The sequence below is a fragment of the Neoarius graeffei genome, chromosome 2, assembly GCF_027579695.1.
Source record: "Neoarius graeffei isolate fNeoGra1 chromosome 2, fNeoGra1.pri, whole genome shotgun sequence".
Classification (NCBI taxonomy): domain Eukaryota; kingdom Metazoa; phylum Chordata; class Actinopteri; order Siluriformes; family Ariidae; genus Neoarius; species Neoarius graeffei.
In genome coordinates this window covers 105,250,716-105,264,138 of record NC_083570.1, presented here as the reverse complement: position 1 = coordinate 105,264,138, position 13,423 = coordinate 105,250,716, and the positions used below count along the sequence as shown (strand labels likewise).

General features: G+C 38.6%; 1 protein-coding gene across 2 annotated transcripts in view; it reads left to right on the top strand.

Moving 5' to 3' along the window:
• The first annotated feature begins 302 nt into the window (after positions 1–302).
• The window catches only part of proza (protein Z, vitamin K-dependent plasma glycoprotein a), a 30,842-nt gene continuing 17,721 nt past the window's right edge, over positions 303–13,423 (top strand). The window contains exons 1-2 of one of the 2 annotated variants that reach the window (XM_060911071.1): positions 303–406; positions 7,944–8,054. In XM_060911071.1, the coding sequence (XP_060767054.1) occupies positions 7,979–8,054 (76 nt within the window). In that variant the 5' untranslated portion in view covers positions 303–406; positions 7,944–7,978. Of the gene's footprint in view, positions 407–7,922; positions 8,055–13,423 lie in introns of both variants that reach the window. The other variant, XM_060911064.1, reaches the window with a different exon arrangement.

The following is a 13,423-nucleotide window of genomic DNA, read 5'->3' as shown; positions in this document are numbered from 1 at the left end:
ATTGTAACAGACAATCCTTTACTTTTTTGTACTTTAGGGGGAAAATCAATATGACATTTCAAATTTAAGTGATATGTTTTTAAACAATGGATGTACGAAAGAGATAAAGAAATGGGTAATATTTTATCTCAAATGGATTTTGTGCATTTCTTCTACTGCAAACACAGGTATTGAAAGGTTTGTAGTTTAAGAGCTCCCCCTAGTGTTCATGCAGAGGTATTACAGTAATCTAGAAGATGAACACGCCTTGCCAGGACTGAATGAGGATTTAAATCCGTGGCTGATAAACAGGACAGCCTTACATAAGCTCTTCATCTGGTGTCTCGGTGACTATGAAGAACAATCTGGATAAATTGAGAGGATAAAGTGATAACTATACCTTAAGGATTATCTGTGCTCTGGATTGGTAGGTACATCTAATAATAATATCTAATAATATATCAGATTATTGAGCTGTGATGTGATGTGACTGGGATTCCAGGGTGGTAGCTACTCCATCACTAATCATATATTAGACTATATTTTAAGAGCAATTAAAATGCAGTGTTTATTTATAATAGAAATAAATGCCTATGGTGCATGTATAATAATACACCTGCAATAAAATCACTATTTCTCTCATTATAGGAACCCTTGCACATAATAACAGGGCTACAATTTTAGTCTACAGTTAGATTTTTCATTGAACACTGATCTCTGATTACTATACCAGTATAATGTCTGATGCATGATTTTACATATATGATCAGGTTTAGGATGTCCTCCCAGCATGGTACATGAATTCAGGCCTGATGTAAGCTAATCTTTGTTTACTTCTCGAAGAAAACCATGCAGTCTTCCACATGAGGGCAGTGTAGCCTACAACAAAGATGTCGTTTGTGTCCAATGCCCTTCATCCATCCATGGCACTGAATGATGCAGCACTTACTGTACGATGTGATATGTATGGCAGCCTGGGAAATCCCTTCACATCATCATATTTTCTACCATATAGAGTTGTACAGCATACTTTTCAATCCCCTGAGAATGAAAACAGGTGGATTGGATTGCGTGACATGGTCGCAAACTTGTTGGGGGGTCCGGGGGCATGCTTGCTGTAAAATTTTGGAATTAAAAAAAGGTGTAAAATGGTGCATTCTCCTGCATTCTGAGTGACATATTTCAAGAAAATTAAAAGAGGAAAAGTCAGAGAAAATCATTGGAAGATAGCAGGAAATATGGTCGAGATATCAGACTGACATACTTCACAAAATGCATGTGTCTCACTTTGCCTTGATGCTTTGATTCATGGATGATCTGACTACCAAGTTGCCTTGAACTTGTTGTCATAGCAAATCTTTATTTTCTTCAGAGTTTTCACTGTGCGTGATTTGTTGGAATATGTGTCTGTATTACTGATCGTCTAGAACCATAATAAGAACCAATGGAATGGCGTGATAGAGCAATATAATTTAGATTCAACATCATTATTATTATTATTATTAGCTCATCCGGCTGACAGGTGATGAGTTTATGCCATCATGTGTTGTCCATCTTCCGTCCAGCTTCATCCACATTTCACGAAAATCGCTTCTTCTCTCTCAATTCTTCACTGATTTTTATTCTTTCTGGCAGGAAGGTAGGTCTGCCTGGGGTGCGTATAGCTTCCACCCAGATTTGCATAATTGCAGTTAATAATGAAGATATGGAGTAATTAATCAATCCCTAAGAGCAATTTCCACACAAATCACTTCTTCTCCCTCAATTCTTCACTGATTTTGATTATTTCTGGCATGAAGGTAGGGGCACCTAGCATGCATATAACTTCTACCCAGATTTGCTGAATTACAATTATTAATGAAATTATGGACTAATTAAGCCTTAATGAGCAGTTCAATAAAAATCACTTCTTCTTGGTCAATTCCTCGCCGTTTTGGATTCTTTCTGGCAAATAGGTTGGTATTCCTAGGGTGTATATATAGCTTCTATATATAGCTTGTATTATCGTGTATCTAGCTTGCAACATTTATTGCACAAGGTGGCCCACTTTAGATCGTTCCTTCTGGACTAGACGAGGCCAGAGTGAACTACATGGTCATTGGCGGTCTCGTTGCACCATTCCATCGGCTCTCGTTATGGTTCAAGTCAATCGGCAATGAGGTCACAAAGCCATTTGTAATCTTCAGTAGGAGGCCAAAAATAAGGGATCGTCTCATACAAGTAGCTATATAGCATCAAATAGTCCCTTAACATGACTATTTGACGTAATATACTATACAGTTCTGCGCACTTAAGCCTTAATGCCTCTATTTTTTTCATACAAACTTTGTTACAGATTTCTATTTTATGACTTCTACATTGAGTCAGTACGAAAACATTTTAGTTCATTTTCCAGCACAAAATTACATGTTACAGAAAATGTTTGTATCTGAGCAGTATGTTACACAAGAGAGCACTTTTCAGATTAAAAAAAGAAAACCCAATGAAGTCTACTGGGTTTTGGTGCAAAATTAAGAAGTGAGTGTGACAAAGTGTTCAGAAGAACTGTGGCTGGTTCTGCAAGATGCTCAGTACTTTGTTTCATTTATTATGGCTTACTGATTACTGTTTATAGTATTTTTTTTTAATGTTGAAACATTTCATTTCATTATTTTTAAGCCATTTTTTGGTCTACAGCATTTCTTTACACGTGCCTTAGACTTTTACACGGTACTGTATTTGTATCTGCTGTGCTGAAAACAGCTGAAGTGAGGTCAGAAGAGCAAACCTAACAGTGTTCACTGACTATTTTGATTATTATCATATAATGCTGTATTTATTTATTTATTTATTTATTTTAGGACTAAAATCAGTACGCGGTATTCACCTGTCAGAATCGGTAGAGTTGGCAAGTATGGTACAGGACTACAACAGACAAATTCATTCCAATTCAGTTGAAAGACGCAGCACCAACCTCAACATTATCACCTCATCTACTGATGGAAAAACAACATTCCTGCCAAATTATAAAGAATTCCAAGTTAACAATTAAATGGGAAATAAAATGTGATTTTGATTATCAGCATTATACACACCTCTGTGTCATCACCTGAAGTCAGGCGCACAGCTTGTGAACAGGCAAGGCAGGCAACTGCTTGGGGCCCCCTGGCCCAGGGTCCCCCGAGAGTCGGGGCCCGAGGGCTGTTTTATGTACCGAAATGTCTCAAAAATATATATATTTGAAAAAAATTATGTTTGAAAAAACAATGACAGAGAGAATTGAAAAAGACAGCTTGCTCTCAGCCGACCTCCCTGTTAAAAATAAAGGTTAAATCAAATAAACAACAATGGGTGATTTGCAATGACATCATCTCAGTAGGAAACCTCCCAAACGGGGCCCCACGTCAATCCCACCTCACGTTAACCTGTGTGATGTTAACGGACTGCAATGGAAAAGAAGATGAGGGAAAATGAAGAGGAGTTATCCATCTGGTAGTGAGAAGAGAAAGAAAAAAGAGAATGAAGAAAAAAGAAAGAAAGACAGTGGTAAGTGAAGCAGATAATGATATAAGCATAACATTAACAGTAAATGACTGCTGTTCAGGTCACTGTTGCCTCTGGAGAGAGAAGTTTCTCCTCCTTAAAACTCAAGACCTATCTCAGATCCACCATGTCACAGGAGAGACTTTCAGGGCTGGCTCTCATGTCTATAGAGCGCAGTGTACGAAGAGCTTTGGATCTGGAGGAAATAGTTTCTGCATTTGCTCTATCCAAGGCCCATAAGCAGCATTTCTAGAGGCAGTGCTTACAGTACAAAGTGCTGAAGAGAATTGCATACTTATATTTTGTACAAAGATTATATGGGTTTTTTTTGAAGTTATTTAAAGTTAAATATTTGAAGTTATTTATTTCATTTATATTTTTATTTTATATTTATATGATGCCAAATTATTTACAATGTACTGTAACAAACTTGTTATTTAGTTATTTATTTTGTTTTTTATTGTTCTTTACCATTGTATTTTCACATTTGGAATTTAAAAAAACTTTGGTTTCATACATTTTTCATTGGTGTCAGATTATTTATAACATATTGGTGATGAACACTGGTCAGAAGGGCCCCCTGGAAATTTTTGCTTGGGGCCACAACAGACTCTAGAATCGCCTCTGCCTGAAGTAAAAGTCACTCATTGCCTAAACACAAGCCTCGTCATCCATTTATTCAGATTTATTCAGCTAATTTGCTCTTCAGCCAAAATTCTGCTTATAATTAAAAATATTTGGTACATTTTCTGTGGGAAATGACATATATACACTGATCAGCCATAACATTAAAACCACTGACAGGTGATGTGAATAACATTGATTACCTCATTACACTGGCACCTGTCAAGAGGTGGGATATACAGTGCCTTGAAAAAGTATTCATACCCCTTGAACTTTTTTTTTACATTTTTCCATCTTACAACCACAAACTTAAAAGTTTTTTATTGAGATTTTATGTGATAGACCAACACAGAGTAGCACATAATTGTGAAGTGAAACAAAAATGATAAATGGTCTTCAAAATTTTAAACAAATTTTGAAAAATGTGATGTGCATTAGTATTCAGCCCCCCCGCATCAATCCTTTGTAGAGCCACCTTTTGCTGCAATTACAGCTGCAAGTCTTTTGTGGTATGTCTCTACCAGCTTTGCACATCTAGACACTGACATTTTTGCCCATTCTTCTTTCCAAAATAGCTCAAGCTCAGCCAGATTGGATGGAGAGCGTCTGTGAACAGCAATTTTCAAGTCTTGCCACAGATGCTCAATGGGATTTAGGTTTGGACTTTGACTGGGCCATTTTAACACATGAATATTCTTTGATCTAAACCATTCCATTGTAGCTCTGGCTGTATGTTTAGGGTCATTGTCTTGCTGGAAGGTGAATCTCCTTCCCAGTCTCAAGTCTTTTGCAGCCTCCAACAGGTTTTCTTCCAGGATTGCCCTGTATTTAGCTCCATCCATCTTCCCATCAACTCTGACCAGCTTTCCTGTCCCTGCTGAAGAAAAGCATCCCCATAGCATGATGCTGCCACCACCATGTTTCACAGTGGGGATGGTGTGTGCAGGGTGATGAGCAGTGTTTAGTTTTCCGCCACACATATTGCTTTGCATTTAAGCCAAAAAGTTCAACTTTGGTCTCATCTGACCAAAGCACCTTCTTCCACATGTTTGCTGTGTCCCCTACATGGCTTCTGGCAAACTGTAAATGGGACTTCTTATGCCTGTCTTTCAACAATGGCTTTCTTCTCGCCACTCTTCCAAAAAGGCCAGATTTGTGGAGTGTACGACTTATAGTTGTCCTGTGCACGGATTCTCCCACCTGAGCTGTGGATTTCTGCAGCTCCTCCAGAGTGATCATGGGCCTTTTGGCTGCTTCTCTGACCAATGCTCTCCTTGCTCGCTCTGTCAGTTTAGGTGGATGGCCATGTCTTGGTAGGTTTGCAGTTGTGCCATACTTTTTCCATTTTTGAATGATGGATTGAACAGTGCTTCTTGAGATGTTCAGAGCTTGGGATATTTTTTTATAACCTAACCCTGCTTTAAACTTCTCCAGAACTTTATCCCTGACCTGTCTGGTGAGTTCTTTGGTCTTCATGATGCTGTTTGTTCTTCAGTGTTCTCTAACAAACCACTGAGGCCTTCACAGAACAAGTGTATTTATGCTGAGAGTAAATTACACACATTAGGACTCTATTAACTACACGGAGTGCAGAATTATTAGGCAAGTTGTATTTTTGAGGATTAGTTTTATTATTGAACAACAACTATGTTCTCAATCAACCAAAAAGTCTCATAAATATCAAAGCTGAATATGTATGGAAGTTAGAGTGGGGCATTTTTAGTTTTGGCCATTTTAGGAGAATATGTATGTGTTCAGGTAACTTTCACTGTGCAGAATTATTAGGCAACTTAATAAAAACCAAATATGTAGCCATTTCACTTATTTATTTTCACCAGGTACACTGATATGACAACTCCAGATTTGCAAATAAACATATCTGACATTCAAACACAAAACAAAAACAAATCAGTGACCAATATAGCCACCCTTCTTCATGAGGACACTCAAAAGCCTTCCATCCATAGATTCTGTCAATTTCTTTATCTGTTCACGACCAACATTGTGTGCAGCAGCAACCACGGCCTCCCAGACGCTGTTCAGAGAGGTGTACTGTTTTCCCTCTTTGTAGACTTCACGTTTTATAATGGACCACAGGTTCTCTATGGGGTTTAGGTCAGGTGAACAAGGGGGCCATGTCATTATTTTTTCACCTTTCAGGCCTTTACTGGCTAGCCACGCAGTGGAGTATTTGGACGCATGAGATGGAGCATTATCCTGCATGAAAATCATGTTCTTCTTGAAAGATGCTGACTTTTTCCTATACCACTGCTTGAAGAAGGTTTCTTCCAGGAACTGGCAGTAGGTCTGGGAGCTGAGTTTGAGTCCATCCTCAACTCGAAAAGGTCCAACAAGCTCATCTTTGATGATACCAGCCCATAGCAGTACTCCACCTCCACCTTGCTGGCGTCTGAGTCAGAGTGGAGCTCTGTGCCCATTACTGATCCAGCCACAGGCCCATCCATCTGGCCCATCAAGAGTCACTCTCATCTCATCAGACCACAGCACCTTAGAAAAATCAGTCTTAAGATATTTCTTGGCCCAGTCTTGACGTTTTATCTTGTGTGCCTTACTCAGTGGTGGTTGTTTTTCAGCCTTCCTTACCTTGGCCATGTCCCTCAGTATTGCACACCTTGTACTCTTTGACACTCCAGGAATGCTGCAACTCTGGAATATGGCAGAACTGGATGCTAATGGCTGCTTGTTAGCTTCACGCTTGATTTTCCGCAGATCATGTGCAGTTATTTTGCGCCTTTTTTTTTCCACACGCTTCTTTCGACCCTGTTGACTATTTGCAATGAAACGCTTGATTGTTCGGTGATCACGTTTCAACATCTTCGCAATTTCAAGAGTGCTGCATCCGTCTGCAAGACATCTCACAATTTTAGACTTTTCAAAGTCTGTCAGATCTCTCTTCTGACCTATTTTGCCAGAGGAAAAGAGGTTGCCTAATAATTATGCACACCTGATATAGGGTGTTGATGTCATTAGACCACACCCCCTCTCATTACACAGATGCACAGCACCTGATATACTTAATTGGTAGTAGGCTTTCAAGCCTAAACAGCTTGGAGTGGGACAACATGCATTAAAAGGATGTTGTGGTCAAAATACTCACTTGCCTAATAATTCTGCACTCAGTGTAATTAGATGACTTCTGAAGGCAGTTGATTGCACTGGATTGTATTTAGAGGTATCAGAGTACAGGGGGCTGAATACTAATGCACACCACATTTTTCAGATTTTTATTTGTTTAAAATTTTGAAGACCATTTATCATTTTCGTTTCACTTCACAATTATGTGCTACTCTGTGATGGTCTATCACATAAAATCTCAATAAAAAACTTTTAAGTTTGTGGTTGTATGGTGGAAAAATGTGATAAAGTTCAAGGGGTATGAATACTTTTTCAAGGCACTGTATTAGGCAGCAAGAGAACAGTCAGTTCTTGAAATTGAGGTGTTGGATGCAGGAAAAATGGGCAAGGCACTTCCTCTGTCTGCTTGACTGCACAAAGCAAATGATTTCATGCACGTTATTTGCTTTAATCCCCTCAAATTAAATAACTTCCCAGCTACAGAATGGCCTGATATTTTGTGAGATATTACATAAATAAACATATCACAATGACCACATTTCAGAGGGAACTAAAATTTCACTGATTTTATGAAATCGAAAGGCCATCTTGCTTTAAGAAAATGGCTGTGTTAAAAGAAGCTGTTACTATATGAAATATAGTGAAATGGATCAATATTGTGATGATCAAAGGGTACTCAGTAAAGTAAACAACTTTTTCAGGGTGAACTTTAAACATTACAGGAGGATCCAGACGAGCTGCAGATTCAGACGTTACCATGGTGTGGCTGTCTACAGCACTTTCCCTAACCCTTCTATTAGGCTATGTGACGGCTGGACTGGACAAAAGCAGAGGTACAGCTCAGTTTTAATCATACTATTTGTCACTGGATATAAACCTTGGGATCCTGAGAGCTATGATATATGAATCTTCTCATAAGCTAATATGCTAGTTTTCATTTCCATGCAGCTACTCCATGAGGGTAATAATGAAAATGGATATTTCAGAGTTAATAAAAATGATTTAGCAGTGTAAATAAAGAGCTGAGTTTCATTTGTGAAGTTCTGTGGTCGGCCATTTGCACTGCTTAATAATTTTAAGTTGTATTATTTATTAATTGGGGGCGGCACGGTGGTGTAGTGGTTAGCGCTGTCGCCTCACAGCAAGAAGGTCCTGGGTTCGAGCCCCGGGGCCGGCGAGGGCCTTTCTGTGTGGAGTTTGCATGTTCTCCCCGTGTTCGCGTGGGTTTCCTCCGGGTGCTCCGGTTTCCCCCACAGTCCAAAGACATGCAGGTTAGGTTAACTGGTGACTCTAAATTGACCGTAGGTGTGAATGTGAGTGTGAATGGTTGTCTGTGTCTATGTGTCAGCCCTGTGATGACCTGGCGACTTGTCCAGGGTGTACCCCGCCTTTCGCCCGTAGTCAGCTGGGATAGGCTCCAGCTTGCCTGCGACCCTGTAGAAGGATAAAGCGGCTAGAGATAATGAGATGAGATGAGATTTATTAATTGTTTCTCCTCCCACAAGGAAATGGTGCATGTCCAACACCAGCATGGTTCAAATCGGTGCTTTTGTTTCACTTTAGTCTCCAAGAAGCATAAGATTTAAACACTCTTCAGCACACAAACATGCTCGAGCTTTTTAATAGCTGTGTGAAATAAAATGTGTCCTGTTATCATATGGTTATATATACACAGTACTGTGCAAAAGTCTTAGGCACCCTATTTATTTTTATACAAACTTTGTTTTAGAGTTCTATTTTATGACTTCTACATTATCGAGTCAGTACAAAAAAATATTTAGTTCGTTTTCCAAAAATTAAATGTTACAGAAGAAGTTTGTATCTCAGTAGCATATTCCATAAGAGAGCACTTTTCAGCTTAAAAAAGAAAACATAATGAAGGCTACTGGGTTTTGGTACAAAATTAAGAAGCAAGTGTGACAGTCAGTGTCCAGAAGAACTGTGGCTGGTTCTGTAAGTAAAACCTACAGCTCATTTCCTTATAAAACTGCACTCACTGTACCTGAGACTACTTTTTTTTTTTTAAACAAAGGGTCGTCTCACACCAAATATTGACTTTGTTTCATTTATTATGGCTTATTGCATTTTTTTTAAATGTTGAAACATTTTAATTTAATTTTTTCTTCTGGTCTAGAGTGTTTCTTTACATGTGCCTAAGAATTTTGCACAGTACTGTAGCTTAAGATAACCTAGACTAGATATTATATTGCAGGGCTTTCCCCAAAGTGTGGATACATGGCTCTCCGCCACGCTATATGATGTTAGCACCATGCTGTCACTTGTACACACACACACACACACACACACACACACACACACACACACACACACACACACAAAAAAAAAAAAAAAAAATCAATACCATAAATTGAACAATGCAGAGTACTTTCTACACCTAAGTATCTCCTATTCCCCTCTGAGAATGAGTAAGAATTATAGAAATAGGAAGATATTGTAATATATAGGTCTAGACTATCCTGGTACTCAAACCAGAAGTGAAAATAAAGGGTTTCACTGCGTGCACTGACTGCCATTCGTAACCATACATATATAAAACCACATTCTTGGCACTGGTTGCTAGATGGTGCTGTTGCATGATTTGACCTCGATTCTGTTCCTGGCGGGCAGCATAGTAGTGTAGTGGTTAGCACTGTCACCTCACAGTAAAAAGGTCCTGGGTTCGAGCCCAGTGGCCGACGGGGGCCTTTCTCTGTGGAGTTTGCATGTTCTCCCTGTGTCTGCATGGGTTTCCTCTGGACACTCTGGTTTCCCCCACAGTCCAAAGACATGCAGGTTAGGTTAATTGGTGGCTCTAAATTGATCGTGAGTGTGAATGGTTGTTTGTCTCTATGTGTCAGCCCTGTGATGACCTGGCGACTTGCCCAGGGTGTACCCTGCCTCTCGCCCATAGTCAGCTGGGATAGGCTCCAGCTTGCTTGTGACCCTGTACAAGATAAGCAGTTACAGATAACGGATGGATGGGTGTTCCTGGCATTCTGGAACTGGAAAATGAAGGGGCGTGCTACAAAGTGTTTTCATTTCAAATCTAACCTTTAAATCTTGCCCCTTGCATATTTGACAAGGTAAAAAAAAAAAAAAACAGCAAATTTAATAATGTTGAACTGTGTCTATATCAGCCTGAGATGCCACCAAAATGCACCATTTGAAGTCTCTAATTTCAAAAATTTCCAGGGGAGCATGCCCCCAGACCCCCCAAGCAGCTTTACATGCTAGGTTTTGCATCAATCATACTGCTGATTTTTTTTTTTTTTTTCTGGGAAAAGTCCTGATATAGTGTCTAGTCACTCACAACAACAACAACAACAACACCTTTTGCCTTCATGCACTTGTCCAGTAATATTAATGAAGGGTTGAGAAGGATACCTTCTGATGCCACAAGCCACATCAGGTGGCACCAATCTCCGTTTCGGTAGCTCTCAGCCTCTTGCCTATTACATAGCTTGGATTACAGTGGGGGGCTGGTTCTCTGGTAACTGTGAGAGTTTGACTCCCTACTCACATCTGTATTGCATTGTGCCTCACCAGATGGCAGTAGGTACCATTTTTATGAAGGTCTTTGGTATGACCTGACTGCAAGTAGAACTCATGATCTCCTGGTCAAGGCAAGGCAAGTTTATTTATATAGCACATTTCATACACAGTGGCAGTTCAATGTGCTTTACAGAAGTAAAAGCAAAACAGTAAACAATAGAAAATAAAATTACATAAAATAAATGGGAAAAATATAATAAGAATTAAACAATAGTAGAAATAAAAAAAATAAAATGAAGTAGAAGTTCAAATAGGGGAGAAAAATACAGCAGAATAAAATAGAATAAAAGTTAAGTAAAATTTGAAACATGCAGAAACTGTAAAAGTACAGATTATAAAAACATGTAAGGAAGACAATATTAATTATTTAACAGAAAGCATCTGAAAACAGCTTGGTCTTTAACCTAGATTTGAAGCTGCCAACAGCAGGAGCATTTTTAATGTCCTCTGGCAGTTGGTTCCATAGCTGTACTGCATAGTAGCTAAAAGCTGCTTCACCACACTTTGTTTTAACAACAGGTTTTAATAGTAAATTTTTCTGTTGCGATCTGGTAGATCTGATTGGGTTAGGCCGCTGCAACATATCAGAGAGGTAATTGGGCCCTGTACCATTTAGAGATTTGTACACCAGCAGCAATGCTTTAAAGTCAATTCTGTAGCTTACTGGAAGCCAGTGAAGGGACCTTAGAATTGGAGTAATGTGCTCTGTTCTTTTTGTTCGTGTGAGAACCCTAGCTGCTGCATTTTGCACCAGCTGAAGTTGTTTGATGGTCTTTTTTGGCAGGCCTGTGAAAAGGCCATTGCAGTAATCAACCCTACTAGAGATGAAGGCATGTATCAGTTTTTCCAGATCATTTTTTGACATAAGTCCTCTTAGTTTGGAAATGTTTTTTTAGGTGATAGAATGCTGTTTTAGTGATTGCTTTCATGTGACTGTCAAAGTTTAGCTCGCTGTCAATGAAAACACCAAGATTTTTAACCATTTCTTTAGTTTTAATCCCTTTTGTGTCAAGAATACTGGTAATCCTGAGTCTTTCATCTTTTTTTCCAAATAGAATTACTTCTGTTTTATCTGAGTTCAGCTGAAGAAAATTTTGTGACATCCAGTTTTTAATTTGATTGATACACTGGTAAAGACATTCAAGGGGGGCATAATCATTAGGTGATAAAGCAAAATAAATTTGGGTGTCATCTGCATAGCAGTGATACAAAACTGAATTGTTATTGATAATTTGCCCAAGTGGGAGCATATAAAGGTTGAAAAGTAATGGTCCAAGAATCGACCCCTGGGGGACACCACAGGTCAAGGACATTGACGTTGAGGAACAATTTCCCATGGTAACAAAAAAGCTTCTATCTTTTAAGTATGAATTTAACCAATTGATAACTTTACCAGTCAATCCAACCCAGTGTTCAAGTCGATATAGCAGTATGTTGTGATCAACAGTATCAAAAGCTGCACTGAGGTCAAGTAATACCAGGACCGATGTTTTGCCTGCATCAGTATTAAGACGTATGTCATTTATAACTTTAATCAGCGCTGTTTCAGTGTTATGATTGGCACGAAAACCTGACTGAAAATTATCAAAACGGCTGTTTGATATCAAGAAGGCAGTTAATTGATTGAAGACAATTTTTTTCAATGATTTTCCCAATGAATGGTAGATTTGATATTGGCCTGTAGTTATTTAATACTGAAGGATCCAGATTTTTTTTTTTTTAAGTAGGGGCTTTACAATGGCTTTTTTCAGGGACACAGGAACAACGCCAGTCTCTAGGGATGTATTTATAATTTGAAGCACATCTGTAATTATAAGATGAAGAACAGACTTAAAAAAGTTGGTGGGCAGAATGTCCAATTCAGATGTTGAGGAACTGAGATTTTGTACAGTTTTTTCAAGAGTCTCATAATCAATTAAACAAAATTCTGACATTGTGTTGAAGTTATCTATTTGTGTCATTGGTGATTGCAGTTTTTCAATTTTTTGCAGCTGAGATATATTATGAGCAATATTCTGCCGTATTTTATCAATTTTACCTTTGAAGAAGGATGCAAACTCATTGCATTTATTAACTGAGAGAAGTTCAGGTGCTAATTGTGGTGGAGGATTAGTTAGCTTCTCTACTGTTGAAAATAGCACACGGGCATTGTTCATATTCCTGTTTATGATATTGGAGAAGAAAGACTGTCTTGCTTTACGAATTTCATAATTATAATTACAAAGCATCTCTTTATGGATTTGATAATGGATGTGAAGTTTAGATTTGCGCCATTTTCTTTCAGTCTTTCTACATTCTCTCTTTAGCAGTTTAACAGCCGGGTACTGCTTCCATGGTGCTTTCTGCTTATCATTGACTCTTTTGATTTTGAATGGAACAATATCATCCATAATTTGGGTCATATTTAAATTAAAAATTTCCAGTAAAGCATCTACAGAGTCTGACATTTTGGTTGAGTTCTGAGAGAGAGCTTGCTCAAAGAGAGCACATGTGTTGTCTTTTATGACTCTCTTACCCATAATCGTTGAGCTGTTCTGAATGTGAGGAGACATAGAAACATCAGTGAAAACACAAAAATGATCAGATAAGGCCAGGTCAACAACAGTAGTAGAAACAGTAAGACCCTTTGTGATGACGAGGTCAAGGGTAT